This window comes from Brachypodium distachyon, chromosome 2 (assembly GCF_000005505.3).
Source record: "Brachypodium distachyon strain Bd21 chromosome 2, Brachypodium_distachyon_v3.0, whole genome shotgun sequence".
Lineage (NCBI taxonomy): Eukaryota > Viridiplantae > Streptophyta > Magnoliopsida > Poales > Poaceae > Brachypodium > Brachypodium distachyon.
The window spans coordinates 10,568,583-10,587,599 of NC_016132.3; the positions used below are offsets into that span (position 1 = coordinate 10,568,583).

General features: G+C 46.7%; 4 protein-coding genes across 4 annotated transcripts; all 4 read left to right on the forward strand.

Moving 5' to 3' along the window:
• The first annotated feature begins 1,345 nt into the window (after positions 1 to 1,345).
• LOC100846602 (peroxidase 1) lies at positions 1,346 to 3,698 on the forward strand. The gene is made up of 3 exons (XM_003567587.4): positions 1,346 to 1,807; positions 2,587 to 3,012; positions 3,097 to 3,698. The coding sequence occupies exons 1-3, from the start codon at positions 1,577 to 1,579 to the stop codon at positions 3,499 to 3,501; spliced, it is 1,062 nt and encodes a 353-aa protein (XP_003567635.1). The 5' UTR covers positions 1,346 to 1,576; the 3' UTR covers positions 3,502 to 3,698.
• A 1,008-nt stretch (positions 3,699 to 4,706) lies between these two features.
• LOC104583072 lies at positions 4,707 to 5,644 on the forward strand. The gene is made up of 3 exons (XM_010234776.1): positions 4,707 to 5,025; positions 5,181 to 5,275; positions 5,429 to 5,644. Exons 1-3 carry the CDS (start codon positions 4,707 to 4,709, stop codon positions 5,642 to 5,644), a joined length of 630 nt encoding a protein of 209 aa, XP_010233078.1.
• Positions 5,645 to 6,424: 780 nt separating this feature from the next.
• Positions 6,425 to 9,114, forward strand: LOC100846912 (peroxidase 1). The gene is made up of 2 exons (XM_003567588.4): positions 6,425 to 6,730; positions 8,004 to 9,114. The coding sequence occupies exons 1-2, from the start codon at positions 6,503 to 6,505 to the stop codon at positions 8,844 to 8,846; spliced, it is 1,071 nt and encodes a 356-aa protein (XP_003567636.1). The 5' UTR covers positions 6,425 to 6,502; the 3' UTR covers positions 8,847 to 9,114.
• A 2,083-nt stretch (positions 9,115 to 11,197) lies between these two features.
• LOC100821101 (peroxidase 1) lies at positions 11,198 to 14,068 on the forward strand. The gene is made up of 2 exons (XM_003567589.4): positions 11,198 to 11,592; positions 13,026 to 14,068. The coding sequence occupies exons 1-2, from the start codon at positions 11,362 to 11,364 to the stop codon at positions 13,860 to 13,862; spliced, it is 1,068 nt and encodes a 355-aa protein (XP_003567637.1). The 5' UTR covers positions 11,198 to 11,361; the 3' UTR covers positions 13,863 to 14,068.
• The last annotated feature ends 4,949 nt before the right edge of the window (positions 14,069 to 19,017 follow it).

Consider the following 19,017-nt stretch of genomic DNA (forward strand, 5'->3'; position numbering starts at 1 on the left):
ACCAAACTGCAAATTAAGTAGTAAAGATTTTTAAGAAATGTTCTAATTACTATTTCACGTATGGCCTTTTCAGGAACCCAATCAGTTTACTTAGTTTTTGTTTATTTTTAGGTCATAAGTAAACTAACAGAGTTTAAGTTTTTCATTCAGATTTTGAACTTCAAAAAAAAGTTAACCAAAAATAGATTGTTCGGTTTTATCCCAACTCAGAAGAAACTAGCTGAAGTCTAATTTTAGTTGTCCATTCGTGAAAATCCAATGGTCCATGTCTTAGTATACTGATGTAATCTCTTTTTTAAGCATATACAAATGTAATCAAGGAAACAATACATGTGCACTGATTGGTCAGGGTAGAGGAGTATATAGAATAGTCCGGGAACATCATCCCCTTCCCGCACAGGCCGCCACGGCCGGCCCACACACGACACCGCCTCATTTCGGTCTCCATCGTCTTCTTCCCTGCTCCCATGCAGCCACGGCTAGGTCTAGAGTTCCAGCTGTCGCCGCTAGGTAAGTAGGTATAGAACCCTAGGTTCAGGGAGTGAGGAGGAGGAGGAGGAGGACTCAGTGGATGTCAATCGATGGCGAGGAGGACCCGCGTACGCTCAGGCCGTCGCGGATTCACTCCTCACGGTCGACGACGACAACTGCCGCCGACAGGAGAAGGAGGACGCCGACCCCAAGTACCTCGCCGCTATAGCCGATTCGGCGGCAATGGCGAAGGGGAAGGCGCGGATGATGAGTAGGCTGCAGCGAGGAGACGGCGGCGACAAGGAGAAGGACGCAGCCGAGAAGGAGCAAATTTTGTTTTTGTGTAATCTGCTCCTAGTCCTACTAACTAGTATATTTTGTGTAGTTTGAACTTGATGTGACGATGATGAACTTGGCGGTAGATGAATGATGAACTAGTAGCGTGAAGCTTTTGTTTACACTGTTCAGATCTGAGTTCGGTATATATATGTTCTGCAAGAAGCTGTTCGGAACTGAATTTCCTAGTTCAGCTCAACCGAAAACTGCGAGGTCGGATCTCTGTTGCTGTGTATCTGCTAGAGATGCTCTAATTGTGTCGATCGAGGTGGAGACTTCACCGGCGAAGCTTGAGCAATCATTATCACAAATAAATTCCACAGATCAAACATATCACCCAGAAAAAAAAGGTACTCTTGCTAGTACTAAGGATTTCAATCCTTCAAGTTAATTTCCTGTAAAACCCTTACGGATGCATTCGCCAAATTTGCGTCCGACGTTCAACACCAGATTGAGAGCCGCACCAATTAGGCAATTACGTATGTGTATATATAGGTTTTCTCTCTGACGTTGCATCGGCAGAAAGGTAGTTGGCAGTTCGGATGGTCGCCTGGCGAGTCACGACTGGCGGATTGGGCACGAGACGAACCGGCCCTTCAACGCCCGTGTGAATCGTAGGTTAATTTCCCTTCGCAAGTCTCCGCACATGATCAACAGACAAACCTCTGGCCTACCCATAAGTACACACCCGAGCCGGTCCGTCCTGCAGGTGAGTGGTGAGTGAGCTTATTCCCAGCAGCTAGCTAGCTCGAACGTGCGTCGATCGACCATGGCGAGCAGCAGCAGCCGGCTGGCTGGCGTAGCGCCGCTGCTGCTGACGGCCGTGCTGTGCCTGCAGCTGCCGACGGTGAGCCGCGCGCAGCTCCAGGTCGGGTTCTACGAGAAGACCTGCCCCGACGCCGAGACGCTTGTCCGGCAGGCCGTCGCGGCGGCGTTTGCCAAGAACAACGGCATCGCCGCTGGACTCATCCGCCTCCATTTCCATGACTGCTTCGTCCGGGTAATTGAGGCCGACATATATTCTTCTATACTCCCTGGTTCCGGATAACATATCACGTTCGCAACCGTCCCCTCATGCAGCACATCGGCATGCCCTGTGCGGCCGTGCCTATGTCTCGTCGTTGCCGGTCTCTCGCCAGAGACCACCGTAGGATTACACTACCGGCCGTGTGGGTGCGGACCAAAGTTTTTTTTTGTTTATACTTATCACTGCGAATCTCGGAATTTTACGGCCCGATCAAAAGAGTTGAAATGAATTTCGAATTCAAATGTTAAAATTTGTTAAACAAATTGAATAGGTATCCTAGTCTTTAACAAAGCAAAATGAAATTTAGTGTTAAGTATACATGTAGCCTTCAGTTCTGCGAGGAGGATCAGGATTCGAAACCCAGCAATCCAGATTTTTCATCTGGTAGGTTAATTGCTCTGGAGGGAATGGAAGAATCCGTGACCGCCAGTTACCGAATACTAGCTGCTCGCCATGGTCTATCTCGGAAGAGGAAGAAAAAACTGCACGGGGCAACCATAAAGATATGCACAGCCAAAATTGTCATGGTTGACGATTTGATCCAGCTTGTTAACTATTGACACCATTCATGTCTGAAATTGGATTGGGAATCAGACACATAATTTGAGCTTCAATCCAGGGTTGTTGATGCCTCATTGCTTAATCAAACACATCATCGCAACATTAGCGCAGCTAATGAATGTTTGTTTAAAAGTTATTTATATCCCCTAAAACAGTTATTTATATGGCTTGTCCTCTGCTTAACTGTTCAGGGTTGTGACGCCTCAGTGTTGTTGGTGTCTGCGAACGGAATGGCAGAGCGAGACGCTATGCCGAACAAGCCGAGCCTGCGGGGCTTTGAGGTGATCGACGCTGCCAAGGCCGCTGTCGAGAAGAGTTGTCCACTCACGGTCTCCTGCGCCGACATCATAGCCTTTGCGGCCCGCGACAGCATCAACCTGACCGGCCAAATCGTGTACCAGGTCCCCTCCGGTCGCCGTGATGGCAACATCTCCCTCATGAAGGACGCCGACGAAAATCTTCCCCTGCCCACCTTCACCTTGCAGCAGCTCATCCACCTCTTCGCCAAAAAGACCCTCACTGCAGAGGAGATGGTCACCCTCGTAGGCGCACACACCATCGGCCGTTCCTTCTGCTCCTCCTTCCTCTCCCGCATCTGGAACAACACCAATCCCATTGTGCGCACTCTCATTTGCTCATTTCTCATTCATATATATATATGAGCACTGGTTCATCACATCCCATTGTTGATGTACGTGCAGGTGGATGAGGGGCTGAGCTCGGGGTACGCCAAGCTATTGCGGTCCTTGTGCCCTTCAACCCCGAACAATTCGACGACGACAGTGATCGACCCGAGCACACCGACAGTGCTTGACAACAACTACTACAAGCTGCTGCCGCTCAACCTGGGCCTCTTCTTCTCCGACAACCAGTTGCGGACCAACGCCGCGCTCAACGCCTCCGTGAACACCTTCGCGGACAGTGAAGCACTCTGGAATGAGAAGTTCTGGAAGGGCATGATCAAGATGGGGAACATCGAGGTCCTCACGGGGACCCAGGGGGAGATCCGCCTGAACTGCAGTGTCGTCAACAAGATCACTGGGATGGAGATGGCGCACTATTACTCGGGATCCGCCTCCTCCGTTGATGAGATCGTGACGAGCTGATGTGATGTATGCACTGCTTCCAATGTTAACTTAAGATTGATCATCGTTTGTGTTGCATGTTTTAGGATGTACGGGCCATGTGTGCATGTAAAACTGTGTGGTTTTGTTTGAGATTTTATGTTCATGGTGGTGTGCCTATATTATCCATACCGGTGAATAAAATCATCTGGTATACAGCTCGGGCCTTCTTTCTTTTATATTTCCATTTTATGGATCTCTGGCTGTCTTTAATATGTTGTAACAAATTATAGTTCTAGGGCCTCTTCGATTCGCCGGATGTCGCAAAACATAGGAATAGGAAAAACACATAAATGTGATAACAATGCCTGTGAAACAGAGAACAGAGAAACAAAAGAATTCTACACACTTTGGTGTTTGATTCGCCAGAAGAGGGGAAACACAGGAATCCCAATACAAATGCTCATATTAAAGTCAAACCGCAAGAAAATTTCAAGTTGCATCCTCATCATGCCATTAAATACCGATGTCTCGTCTTTTATGCAAAAGAATTCAAAATGGAGGTGCAAGCGGGTCATAAAATTCCAATGTTTTTTCCTTTGAAATTGAAATTAAGGGGAAATTTTCTGTGTCACTCCTACAAAACCCCTCATATTTGACAGCTCATCATGGATGGCCTTGGTGGATCCGTTGGTGGTGCTGCCCATAGGCCGCCTTGATGAGTGATCACTCACGGGCCTCTAGAGGATCCATGAGTGATGATTATCCGGGTGGCACAGTCTAACGAGTATTCATCTCCGAGGGGCACCAAATAGGACCCGTCAATTGTTATGGTGTCACCACTGACAAGCCTTGTCCGAGTCCCGTCAAAGGTGACTCGACGCGCCACCCTCGAGTGACATACGCTGCTAGCGAGTCAGAACTTGGGGTGTGTAAAATACCAAAGCGGAGTGGAACCTCTAATGTCAATTTCATTTTAGAGATCAACGTGGGGAACCTCTAATATCCTGTTGTGTTTTTAGTTCTACTATGTTCCGATAAATATTGCTGGTCGTTGTCGGATGAAGCACCATCTTAGATCTTGGACCATCCATGGTGTACTGGATCTAAAGCCTAACACTTAAGCAAAAACCAGACGAGGTACCCTATATAATGATGAAAGAGAGATATGATATCTTAATATAGATGTAGCTTTGTTTTCTAAGGAAAAATGGTAGGTTAAATTGGTATTTCGGCGCAATTTCAGGATGTCTCCGAAGCTTTCCTTGAAGATTGCCGAGTACCTCAAGGAGTACGACGATTACTTCAAATTGAAGAGAGACGCCGTCGGCACACTTGGTTTCTCAACAACTCAGAAATACATGGTATCTCTCCGGTTGCTTGCTTATGGAATTCATGCCGATACACAGGATGACTACCTCCGCATGGCCGAGTCCATGGCCATCGATTGCATGTACAGTTACCGTAACGAAGTTATGGCGGTGTTTAGAGATATCTACTTGAGAACACCCACTCCAAAAGACACAATTCGGATCTTGGCACATAACGCAGAAAGAGGATTCCCAGGTATGCTTAGGAGCATCGACTGTATGCATTGGTCATGAAAAAATGTCCATTTGCACACCAAGACATGTATAAAGGTCACAAAGGATCATGTAGTGTTGTGCTTGAGGCAGTGGCCGATCAGGATTTATGGAGGCATGCTTTCTTCAGTTTGACAGGATCATACAATGACATCAATGTGCTGCAATGCTCGAATCTGTTCGCCAAGCTTGTTGAAGGCACTGCTCGTCTGGTAAACTGTGAGATCAATGGCGTATGTACACCAAGTGATACTACCTGGCAGATGACATCTATCCAACATGGTCAATTTCTTCACAAACGCACCCCCAAGAGTAGCAAGATCTTGGTTTGCGACACAACATGAAGTTTGTAGAAGGATGTTGAGCGGATATTTCTTGTCTTGCAGGCTCGATTTTCCATTGTCCGGTACACTGCTCTCACTTGGTCCAAAGATCAGATGTGGAAAGTCATGGCTGCTTGTGTGATCATCCACAACAAGATCATTAAGAGCGACCGGGAATGTCTGGTGTATGACACTGACCCGTACAAACGGATGGGTCCTCTAGCCGATGTTTATCACCATGTGCCGGCTGCCTTTGCTGCTTTCCTCGTCTGGCGCTAGGAAATTCGAGACGCTTGTATTCATCAGCAACTTCGAGATGATCTGATCGAACATTTATGGATGCTCAGAGAAAATGTCTAGTTCTTCTTATTTGTTTTGATTGAATTGTGATTCAAAACTTATTAAATAATATGCTCATTTTAATTTGCAAAATTTGGTACAGGGGAACCGTTTGGGGAGGGATGTGTGTGTGTCGGGCTAGAAGCCAGCTGAACCTCAGACAAAAATTTAGCCGGCGCCCCTCCATACGCGAAAAAACTGCGAAGATGAGGTTAGGTGAACGCAAAGTCGACGGTTCGTACGGTGGCCACACGACTTGTGAGGCAGGCCAGAGAAGCAGAGACACCTTCTCCCTGTCCGTGTCCGGCCCGTGTGAATCCCACGTCGCCCTCCGCGCAACTCCACATCGAGCCGGTGCACACGACACGATCGATCAATCGATCCGATCCGATCCGATCGTGTCCCTAGCTGCTATACTTCCTACACAGTTCCGCAGCTTGACTTTACCACATTGGCACATTTCCTGCCTGCCTCAGCGGGGACTCACGAGTCACGACGCACAGGTACGTGCGTGCTCCCGTGGAACCAGTCCATTTCCACGTTACCGCGCGTCGGCGTATTCAAGAAAGCCGGCCACCTCACCCCTACTACTGCTCCTCCGTCTCCGTCTTCTACTGTGGCCAGCACACAAGCGGATGTAGACTTGTAGCGTACGACTTGTCAAACTAACTTATCAACAGACAAACCTCTGGCCAGCCTCCCTATAAATACTGCCGGTAAAGCCAGCCAATTTAAGCACTACACATGTTCACGATAAGACAATCACATATACCAGCTGCTAGCTAGCTCGAACTAACCATGGCCAGCAGCAACAGCAGCCTGGCCAGTCTGGCGGTGCTGCTCACGGCCGTGCTGTGCCTGCTGCTGCCGGCGGCGAGCCACGCGCAGCTGCGTGTGGGGTTCTACAACACCACCTGCCCCAACGCCGAGGCGCTCGTCAGGCGGGCCGTCACGGCGGCCTTCGCCAACAATTCCGGCATCGCCGCCGGGCTCATCCGCCTCCACTTCCATGACTGCTTCGTCAATGTAAGCGAGTTTATCCGTAGGGATGCGCGGGGAAATGCACTTTTCGTCACCAATCAACATCCGTATGGTTACTAAAAGTTTCCGAGGCATAGCTTTTTTTCCAGCTTCCAAGCACGTGTGGTCAAGTCCTTTTATGCACGAGTAGTTTCGTCAAGTGCTTTTACAAAAAAAAAAAAGTTTCGTCAAGAGATTATGGCTAACTTAAACTAACAAAGCTGAATCCTAACATGCAAAAGAGTCTAATAATATGGATCTTCAGGCTTCAGCATCCTTTTTTTTTTGCGCAAACAGGCTTCAGCATCGATGTGAAAAAAAAAACGATATCCATATTAATTGTTTCAAATTTGTCCAAATATGGATGTATCTATCCTAAAAATTAAGCGTCTAGTCTAAATGCATGTAATATTTTGACTATTAAAATGGATCGGATGGGTATTATCTTTGCTCAAGGAAAATAAATGCATGGCACGCGATTTGGATACTGAAAAACCAAACTTTTTACGACCAGTTTACATAGTAGCATAAATCACACAAGTATTACCTTTTGAATTTCTTATGTAATATTTCCACATGACAGGGGAAACGTGTATTTATAGATAATTAATTTGGAAGATGACAACGTCAATAATAAAAAACTTCGAAGATAACGATTTTGGATTGACCAACAAGGCGGTGGGGACTGATCTGGTCGAGCGATAGATTTTGGACCACCTATGAGGCTATCATACGTCACGTGTCACCTTGTTAGCTAGGCAGCTCGATCACTGCTTTATGTAGACTCCTCGATGAGTTTAGACAAACCACAGCCATTTGTACATGTACTTGTTTGAAGAGCGTGCTACTTGAAGTAACATGAGGAGTAACAAACACGGCATAGATGCATTAGTATAGCGGACGACGTATATGGAGCTACCTACGTACCATGCATGTCGTGGCGTACGTAGTGAAGAAATGTCCAATTTGATTTGTCTGTGTCTGTCCAGCATCTTTCGGTGGCTTGGTAGGCCGGTTAATTTGTCAGGAGAAACTAGTACGTTCGGAAACAAGTGATATGGATTTGTATAAACATGTCAGGTTAAGAACGATTTAATTGGTTGTGATTTGGACATATCTGTATATAATAATGATGCACACGCATAATAATACTTCAATCAAAGACGTTTATTAATAATGATGCACACGCATAATAATACTTCAATCAAAGACGTTTATTATTTAACTTGATCTTATCCTAATAATGCTCGTGTGTTTGACTCTACTTGACACTGTATAGGGGTGCGACGCGTCGGTGCTGCTGTCCATCAACCCGGGCGGCGGGACGACGGAGCGGGACTCGGCGCCCAACAACCCGAGCCTCCGCGGCTTCAACGTCATCGACGCCGCCAAGGCCCTCGTGGAGCAGAGCTGCCCGCGCACGGTCTCCTGCGCCGACATCCTCGCCTTCGCGGCCCGGGACAGCGTCAACCTCACGGGCACCAACTCGTTCTACCAGGTCCCCTCCGGCCGCCGCGACGGGATCGTCTCGAGAGCGACCGACGCTCTAAACAACCTCCCGGGCCCCAACTCGACGGCGGACGACCTCATCAAGGGCTTCGCGGCCAAGACCCTGAACGCGGAGGAGATGGTGGTCCTGTCGGGGTCCCACACGCTGGGCCGCTCCCACTGCGCCTCCTTCCTGTTCAAGAACCGGGAGAGGCTGGCGAGCGGGACCATCAGCCCGGCGTTCCAGGCGCTGCTGGAGGCTCTGTGCCCGCGCAACACGGGACAGTTCACGCCGGTCACCACGGAGATCGATCTCAGCACGCCGGTGGTGCTGGACAACAACTACTACAGGCTGCTGCCGTTGAACCTGGGCCTCCACTTCTCAGACGACCAGCTCATCCGCAACGGCACGCTCAACGTGTTCGTCAACCAGTTCATCGCTAACCAGACGCTGTGGAAGCAGAAGTTCTTTGCGGCCATGATCAAGATGGGCAACATCGAGCCCAAGACCGGGACGCAGGGTCAGGTGCGCCTCAACTGCAGCATCGTCAACGCGGCCTCCTCATCCTCCTCCGCCGTGGTGATCGAGATGCCCCTGGTCCCGGAAGACCACGATGAGGTCGCCACCAGCTGATGATGTATACGTGCAGAGTGCCGGGTAATAATTACTCCATCTGTGTCATATTAAGTGACTCAAATTTATCTAAATATGGACGTATCTATGCTTAAAAAAAATCTAGCTACATATAATAGAAAGTTATTTAATATGGGATGGACGGAGTAGTATGTACACGTATGTAAGTACGGGCGTGCGTGAGGCGCGCTTATGAGAGGCAGAGGCCTCGTAAGTGTGCACACCAGCTTGATTTGCGTGAATAAACGTTTTCTAATTATTGCGTGAATTGTGGTTGCAAAAATATTATTGCTTGATTTTTTTATAACTGCTGATCGTATATGCATGATTCCTACATGGAAACGATCTATCTCCGACCGGTGCGTGCATATGGATAATGGATCCCAGCATCGATCAGTGGTGATCCATTATTGCCACGTTCGTCGGTTTTCTGCAATATAATTGCCATAAATGGTCCGGCCGGTCTGTCTTAATTTAGCAGGAATCGTCAGAACGTGGCATGCACAATGGTATGTAAGACTGTCTATCTTAGAGCATGTATAATGGAATGATGTCAGCCGTTTCTTACAATGCCACATAGGATAAAATCTGACGTGAATAAGAGATGAATGAATAAAAATCATAAGAGCATGTACAATGGTTTCTGAGGAAAAGGGAATGTACAATGGTTGATAAAACTGTCTTTTATTTAGAAAGACAACCAAATATGTTATACAATGAGTTATCTCTTAGTTTTGTATTTTAGAATTAATTAACTAAATGAATTATAAGAAAAGGTGAAATCTAGGAAAATGAGAAATTTGCCATAATTTAGTGTTACTCCCTCCGGCACATATTAAGTGACTAAAATTTGTCTAAATATGGACGTATGTAATATTCCGGCACTTAATATGAGACGAAGGGAGTATATTTTATTATGAACCAATTGTTTCATTTTTATTCCCATCTAGCCTTCTTGCCTATAGTGTGTGGCTAAAGTTTTTTTTTTGCGGGCACGTGTGACTAAGGATTTTCACACTTGTTATGTCCATGGCTATAAAGGTTTTATGTCCATGGCTAAGCGTGTGGTTTCAAGTTTAAAAGAGAAAATTGCATGAAGGATCCATAAACTTGGCACCGGTACTATTCATTTTCATCCATAAACTTGCGAATTTGAAAAGCAGCCCCTTAAACATGGCACATTGGCTCACTTTAGTCCAAAACGAGAATTTCGGGCCAAATTAAGCCACGTAGGCATCTGGGATCTTGCGTGGAGCCCCCCGGAAAAAACGGGGTTCGGCCGCGGTCCAGGTTAAATCACCAACCCTAACCTCAGAAATTTCCAAATCCCCCCCCCCCTCTCTCTCCGAAGCAAGCGCCGCCCGTGCCACTAGTGAAGGCGTCGCCGCCGTTCCAGTGGTCGCCGAAGCCGCCGACCAATGCGTCTTTCAAGTCATCGTCGGTTCTTTGTAGCACTACATGGACCGCGGGTTATAGGCCAAAAAGTTACAGAGGGTTCAACGAAAGAACAGAAAAATGGCCGCAACGTTGCGAAAAGAACCCCCTGAGCCACGACAGATGACAGCGTAGCTTAATTTGGCCCAAAATTGTCATTTTGGACTAAAATGAGCCGATGCGCCAAGTTTAAGGGGCCGCTTTTCAAATTTGCGGATGGATGAAACTGAACATCGCTGCCAAGTTTTTGGAACCCTCACGCAATTTCCTCAGTTCAAAATGACAAAAGCATATTATAACTTTCAAAATCTGGATGCCACTAATTAAAGGCAATCGTTAATTTGTGTTTGTCTTTCTCTAGTTCTTATTCTAATTGTGGATGTGCTTTGTTTGCGTTCCGTTTAAATAAACGTGATAGGCGACCTACCTTTGCAAAAAAAATAAAAAAATAAAAATAGAAAGCCGAGCAAAATGCTCGTGCTCGCGCAAGCTGCCATGTTTAGGGTTCTCTGTGCAAAGTCAGCAGTTCGTATGGTCGCCACACGACTTGTCTCCTCCCTCCAGCTGTCCCGTGTGAATCCCACGTCGCCCTCCGCGCAGCTCCACATCGAATCGGTGCACATGATCAATCTACCTGACTGAGCATATATTCAGTTTCCCATAAACTTGCGAATCGGTCCTACGTACACTGTTCCGCAGCTTGACTTTACCAAATTTCCTGCCCGGCTCAGTCGGGACTCACGAGGCAGCAAAATATACTTACACGTGCTACCATGGAACCAGTCCACTTCCACGTTACCGCGCGTCGGCGTCTTCAAGGAAGCCGGGCAACCTCACCGGCCCCAAGTACTATTCCTCGTCTCCATCTGCTACCGTGGCTAGCACAAGGGGGATGGGCCGATGTACGACTTGTCAAACAAACTAATCAACAGAGAAACCTCGCTGACCTCCCTATAAATACCACCGGTAAGGCCAGCCAAGTTAAGCACTCATTCATTGTTGTGCAGTTTGACGATAAGACAACTTAATCACAAGTACACCAGCTGAAAGCTAGCTAGCTACCTCGATCGAGCGTGCGACCATGGCGAGCCGCAGCAGGCAGCTGGCTGGCCTAGCGATGCTGCTGCTGCCGGCCGTGCTGTGCCTGCAGATGCCGGCGCCGAGCCGCGCGCAGCTGCAGGTGGGGTTCTACAACACCACCTGCCCCAACGCCGAGGCGCTCGTCCGGCAGGCCGTCACGGCGGCCTTCGCTAACAACTCCGGCATCGCCGCCGGACTCATCCGCCTCCACTTCCATGACTGCTTCGTCAGGGTAAGCGCGCGCAGGCTAATTAATTAAAGCAGCTTCTAGCCCACATAGTTTTGCTTGTTTTAGTACTAGCATATTTACAGGTTATTTGTCCTTTAAAGTCAAACAGACACAAAAACTTTTGTCATGCAGCAAAACATTTTAATTATGAGTGTCAAATCCATACGGTTATTAAAAAGTTTCCAAGGCATAGCTTTAAATGCATGTGTTCTCGCGATTAACTTCGTCAAGTAATTTAGTTACAAATAGCTGGGTTAATCTAACTAACCAAGCCGAATCCCTCGTTAAAAAGAGTCCAATAATTAATATGGATCTTCAGCACCGATATTATACTTGTTCAAGAATACATGCTTGGCGCTTTTGAAAACTGAAAAGGTGAACTCTTATGACCAGCTTACAGTAACAAAAATTAATCCCACAAGTAGAAATGTTACATTTTGAAGAAAAAATCAAATATAACTACAGACACGTGAAGGTAATACACAATTAAATATTTCCACATGATAGGGGAAATATGTATTTATAGATAATTTAACTAAGAAGATAAAAACATCAGTTTTTTTTTTTTGGAAGGATAACGATTTTGAATTGACCAACAAGCTTAAAACGATGGGGATTGGTGATCGACCGAGGATGTGGCCAGCCGGTGTACTCGTTACAGTAAAAAAAGCCACTATTCAACACACTCTTGTTTGGACCACCTATCAAATCAGGCTATAGCTAGCTTCCCATCACACATGACGTGTTACCTTGTTAGTTAGGCAGTTCGCTGCTTTATGTAGACTTCTCAATGAGTTAGACAAACAACAGTCAAATGTTTATAGTAGTACTTGTTTGAAGAGCAGGTATAGGCGTATAGGTGCTAACTGAAGTATAAGTACTGCTACTACATGTCTACGACATGCGACTACCGACGTGAGTATTAGTGTCGCAGCCGACGTTGTATGCAACGACTAGTCGACCATGATACACCTACCATGTTGTCATGACGTACGCAGTAAAGAAATGTCCAATTTAATTTGTCCATGTCCATCCAGCACCTTCCAGGGTAGTTGATAGGGCGGCTAATTTGAAGAAGAAATTAATAGTTTTTGAACGACCGGGCCACATTAGGTAGCTAGGTTAATATAATAACGAGACGTACGTATGGGTCGAGCGATTAAAGGACATATATTTATGGCTATATCCAAGTTGCCTGCTTAAATCTAAGTTGACGGATTAGAGCCGTTGCATTAATATTTAGATCTCATTTTACTTTTCTTTTTATCGTTTGTTTCGAACGTTAAATCACAAATCATATCCACGATGAGAAATCAACTTATGTCTAACTAAAAATTAGACAATTTAGATATAGGAAAACCGTAATCTTATCATGGTGTGCCGATCTGCATGTGTACGCGGTGAATTGAGACGCTACTTGATTTATGTACATCCAGGGCTGCGATGCCTCGGTGCTTCTGACCATCAACCCGGGCGGCGGCACGACGGAGAAGGACTCCCCGCCCAACAACCCGAGCCTCCGCGGCTTCGACGTCATCGCCGCCGCCAAGGCCCTGGTGGAGCAGAGCTGCCCGCGCACGGTCTCCTGCGCCGACATCCTGGCCTTCGCGGCTCGTGACAGCGTCAACCTCACGGGCACCAACTCGTTCTACCAGGTCCCCTCCGGCCGCCGCGACGGGAACATCTCGACACAGGACGACGCCATAAACAACCTCCCGGGCCCCAACTCGACGGCCGACTCCCTCATCACGGGCTTCGCCAGAAAGAACCTGACCGCCGAGGACATGGTGGTGCTCTCGGGGTCCCACACGCTGGGCCGCTCCCACTGCGACGCGTTCCTGTTCAAGAACCGCGAGAGGCTGGCGAGCGGCACCGTCAGCCCGGCGTACCAGGCGCTGCTGGAGGCGCTGTGCCCGCCCACCAGTGGCCAGTTCACGCTGGTCACCACGGAGATCGACCTCAGCACGCCCGTCGTGCTGGACAACAACTACTACAGGCTGCTCCCGCTCAACCTGGGCCTCCACTTCTCTGATGACCAGCTCGTCCGCAACGGCACGCTCAATGCCTTTGTCAACCAGTTCATCGCCGACGAGACGCTGTGGAAGCAGAAGTTCTTTGCGGCCATGATCAAGATGGGCAACATCGAGCCCAAGACCGGGGCGCAGGGCGAGGTGCGGCTCAACTGCAGCCTCGTCAACCCGGCCTCGTCTTCCTCCGCCGGGGTGATCGAGATGCCCCTCCCGGACAACGACGGTGAGGTTGCCACCAGCTGATGCATAAAGAGTACGTGAGTGTGACTGCTTGCGTTTGTACTGTGTTTACTAAAAAAAAAAAAATAATAAAGTATGTACACGGAACGTGCGTGAGGCGCGCTTATGTTCTCCACGGGTGCGTGAAAGGCAGAGGCCGCACATTCACAAGGGAACGTACACTACTAGCTTGATTTGCGTGAATAAAATGTTTCTGATTATTTCGTGAACTCTGGTTGGAAAAAAAAATCATTGCGTGAATAAGAGTTAAACTGTTGATTGTATATGCACGGTTCATGGACGGAAACGATCTATCTCTAACCGGTGCGTGCATTTGGATCGCAGCACATCACCGGTACTAGTACTCGTACGGCAGTACAGTGGTGATCCATTATTGCCACGTTCGTCGGTTTTCTGCAATTGCCATAAATGGTCCGGTCGGTCTAACTTAACTTGGCAGGAACTGTCTGAACCGCATATGCCGGAGCATATGTGAAGGAATCCGTTCTGCTCGAATCGACCGCGCGCGTGCATGATTGATAACGGAAATATTAGTTTTAAATTGGCTAGCTTATCCTATTTTGTTTAATTGTTTTGAGGGACAAAGACAGTAGGTTAATATTTTGATTAATTTGAAACCGGAACAAATGTATCGTCCAGCGGCTAGCTAGCGTTGATATGCATGGCTAGTGCCGCCCGTGCACGTCATGACTCACCATCCACGAGATCTCGTGGAAATATTGGACGGTTCATGGAATGATTTAAGACTTGTTAGGTCCCCGAATTGCCAGGTTAAAGCTTTAATTCAATGCTGCTTAGGTAGCCCCGGTGTATAGAATTACAATCAACTACTCCATTTAGCGCGCACCGGAATAAACAAACTAATTAAGATCTCCATGTCACGAATACAAACGTTAACACACTGTCGTCCGAGTCACATACGCTACTACAAAACAGTATAAATGTGACGAGTCATCAGTGAGGGACCTTTTGCATCCGTCACTGATGACCACTCATCAGTAACGGGCCCGCAACGCCCGTCACTGGTAAGGGATCATCAGTAACGGGCCCACAGAGCCCGTCACTGATAAGGGGTCATCAGTAACGGGCGCGGGAGGCCTGTCACTGATGGTTCGACGTGAAAAATAACAAAATTCACAAAAACACACATCAGTGGCGGGCCTGAAATCTAGAGACATTTGAAGATTGAAAAAATCATAACTAATTCATGAAAAATCAAAAAAATGTGATTCTTTTTTCTAAAGTCTTATTTTTTCTTGATTAACATAATGGAAAAACAATATCAAATGGTAACATTTCAAAAATGACCTATGTAGTACGATCTTGTTATTTCCCATAGTTGAACTTTAGGTTTTTAAGACAAATGACCAAAGTTTTGTCCATTTCTATGATATAGTTCATGATAATATACCCATTTTTTTGCACAAATGTGATTCTTTTCACGACAAACAATATTTCCAAAGAGGTTTACAATTTTTTGGTTATAAAAAATGATTTTTCATTTTCCAAATGCAAAAATGGGGTATTTTGTGAAGCAAGTATACTTAATATGGTTTCAAATAATACCTATCTAATTTCCAAACAAAGTAGAACAATATTGTGAAAGATGTTTACAAATGTTTGTCTTAATTTTATTTTATTTTTCAAAATGCAAAAGAATCATATTTAGTCCACCAGTAGCGGTTTTTTGGCCAGGCCGCCACTGATGCTGCTCTGGGCCAATCCATATTGAGGCCCAACTGCCCAAGTGCCCAACCCACCACATTGCTATAAAAAGCAACTAACCTAACCCCCACCTCATTTCTCCAGCTCCCAGCCGCCACCCTCTCCCTTTCTCTTTTCCTGCCATTCTCCCTCCACCGAGCCCTTTTTCTCCTCTCCCTCTCTTCTGCTCTTCCACCGAGCGCCTCCCCTCCCCGAGGCCCGAGCGCCTCCCCCACTCGATCTCCACCTCCCCGTTGTGGATCCGACCCGGAGGCCACCAGATCCGGCCTCTCCTCTCCTCCCGCGCCGTCCCCCACCCTCGAGCTCCTGCAGCAACGGCCCTGAAGGACCATGGAGCGGCGGTGCTTGGAGGCCTTCACCGGCGCCGCCGGATCCATGCCCCGCCTCCAGCCGCCAGCGCCCAGCGGTCGGATCAGGCGTCCCTCGGCCCAGCACCGGCTGGATCCGGCCTCAACCGCTGACGGCCGCCTGCTGCATGCGCCCCGTCGAGCCGCCCGAGCCCTCCCTTCTCACATCACGGTTCGTCTTTCCCTCTATCTCTTCTCTCGGATCTCTCTCTCTCATGAGGCCCCTTTCTCTCCCTCTATCTCCTCTCGGATCTCTCTCTCTCTCATAAGGTCCCTTTCTCTCACTCTACTGCAAGTCCTTTCCCCCGTCGGCATCGGCTTCGGCGCCGTCGTTCACCCCCGCATGTGGAGGAGCAGTAGCACGGACGGCCTGGAGCACCGGCGGCGACGCGTGGAAGAGCACTGGTTGCGATTAGTTTGATTTGTTGGTAACATTTGATTAATTTGTTTGATTTGTGATTTGGCGAATCAGGCATGTGACCTGTTTTTTTAATTGATTGGAACGATATCCGGCCGCCGGCGTGAGGATTAGGGATTCGATATATGATTTGCGATCAGGGAACATGAGGGCCGGGAGGGCTATTTCTATGTTTTATTTTTATTTTTTCAAAAACAACATCAGTGTCGTTCATGTTTTGTTGCCCGTCACTGATGTGTTATACATCACTAACGGGCAGGCCGTCCGTCACTAATGCTAAACACATCAGTGACAGGAAGTTAGTGACGGACGGCTCGCTCGTTACTGATATGTTTTTTTGACCGTTACTGAAAACCGTTTTTTTAAGCAGTGATATGAGATCATATCGACACCGACCCAACCATCCAACATAAGTACGTACACTTCCACTCCATATTTGAACGAACTAATTGAGGTCGTACTTTTCTCCCCGTCCCGTCGACATGGCCGGGCCATACATAATACGGCAACATATATTGATCCCCCCAGTTAACGTTGGGACTTGGGATCCCCTATAAGTCACCTTTGCTTTCACCAATAGCAGGAGGCCACTCCAGCTGTATGTGTACACCATGCGTTAATGCTCGCTGGATAGTACGTACAGTGACCTAGATAAGGATTCTAAGTTTTTCCATCTGTGGTGGTCCGGTGATGAGTTAATTTTAGGACGTGTCGGCATGACCAGGCAACGTTTGCCTCTTCCAGAGTACAAGTACGTGGACACTCTCATGGTTATTTCATATACTTATTGGAGTATAAGTACGTACGTAGACACACCCATCATTTAGGTTTTCAGGAGCACTGTCGTAGCCGCTGTCACCGGAGATTTTTGGTTCCCCTCGCCTCCGGCCGCCGCCTTGGCGCTGCGAGGTGGAAGAAACCTCAGTTTTTTTAAGATTATCCAGAAGTTTTTGCTTATATCGATTGGTTGGTTCTGATCGGCAACGCCATGATGGAGGGTGCGATGTCGTCACGAATAAAGGTACTTCGGTCTCTTCCTCTGTTGTGGTGGTGCCTCAACGGGCGTTGCTGCGGAGCCAGAATTTTTTAATCCCCGTGGATTTAGTATACCCGATCTTGTGGATCTTGGGTTTGTGTACTCGCAGCACGGATCTGTTGAGTTTTTGTTAGTGTGTCATAATGTTTTTGTTGGTTTTATGTTTTGTAATTTTAGAATACTTCTTTGTCGTTCTGATGAATATCTTGCGGTTCGACGATCTGCACGTTTAGGAGATCATGGCTTCTCATCTTTTTGGATGAGCGACTCAAGGGGCTTTTCGAAACCTTTGAAGATAGTCAAGTTCGTGCAGTGATACTAGTAATGATGTTGCTGCTACAGTCTGATTGCTGTCTTTATGTTGAAGTCTCAGCAGAATTTCATGTTGCAAAGTATGAAATCACGGAGAAAATGTTTTTAAGAAATTTTATTGTAATTCTTAATTATAGAAGTTACCTTAGAGTTTCTAAAATTTATGATCCAACACATTGTACCTGTAATGGTTCTCTTGTTTGAATAAAGTTACATGTTATTTTTAAAAAAAAGACACACCCATCATTTGAACGTCTGATTGTTCCAAAGCAAAGTGATAAAACATAGGGTTTTTTTTTCTGCAAATGTAACGAGGAGTGAAAGCAAAGTGATGGCATCGAATCATTTGAACGTCTGATTGTTCCAAAGATGACAAGTTCCAAGAACCAGGGCTCAGTCATAGATGAGGTGAGACAGATGGTTAAGCAACGAACATTCCGTCTGGAACTTAGATGTCTCTTTTGCCTTTTTTCCGCACAACACACATGCATGCATGGTGCATGGCTCCTCTTTGCACACAAATAAAGACGGTACAGTTGCTGTAAAGAATAAAATAAAAAATAAAGATGGTACAGTAGTATAATCCAAAGCCAAAGTACATGGAAAATATATTTATGAAAAGTGAAAAAGGGATGTGATAGCATCTACGTAAAGCAAAGTGGTAGATGCTCTGCTACATGCAATTGGTTCAGTCAATGCATGTAACGTGCCCTGCGGCGTGCTCTGTCAGACGAATCAACATCGCTGATCTATAATGACAACACAATGAGAAAAAGAAAGAAAGATCAAATTGCAACATTAACCTTTTTTGGAACGAAACTTGTATCCATCCCAAAGACCAAAGGATGTTTGCAGTCGCATGTAATCATTTCATGGCACCTCTGTGTGTTCAATGGTGAAGATCGAGAATAAACAGTGGAACTATCGGTATTAGTTGTACTAGAAAGAGACTCGGCAAGCATATCCTTTGTCTTTATACGCTCGAGACTTGTAGTATGATTTTGGATTTTATCTTTCACAACATAATACTTTATCTCTATTAGTTTTGTAGCATTACTCGACTTGTTGTTGTGAGTATAAAATACTGCGGGCTGATTATCGCAGTACATCTTTAGTGGTTTGTCGATACAATCCACTACTTTCAAGTCGGGTATAAATTTCTTTAACCATATCGCCTGCCCCGTGGCCTCATAACATGCTATAAATTCTGCATACATCGTGGATGATGCAACTATTGATTGTTCGGAGCTTCTTCACAAAATAGCCCCGCCTGCGAGAGTGAATACATATCCTGACGTGGATTTTATATCATTTTTATCT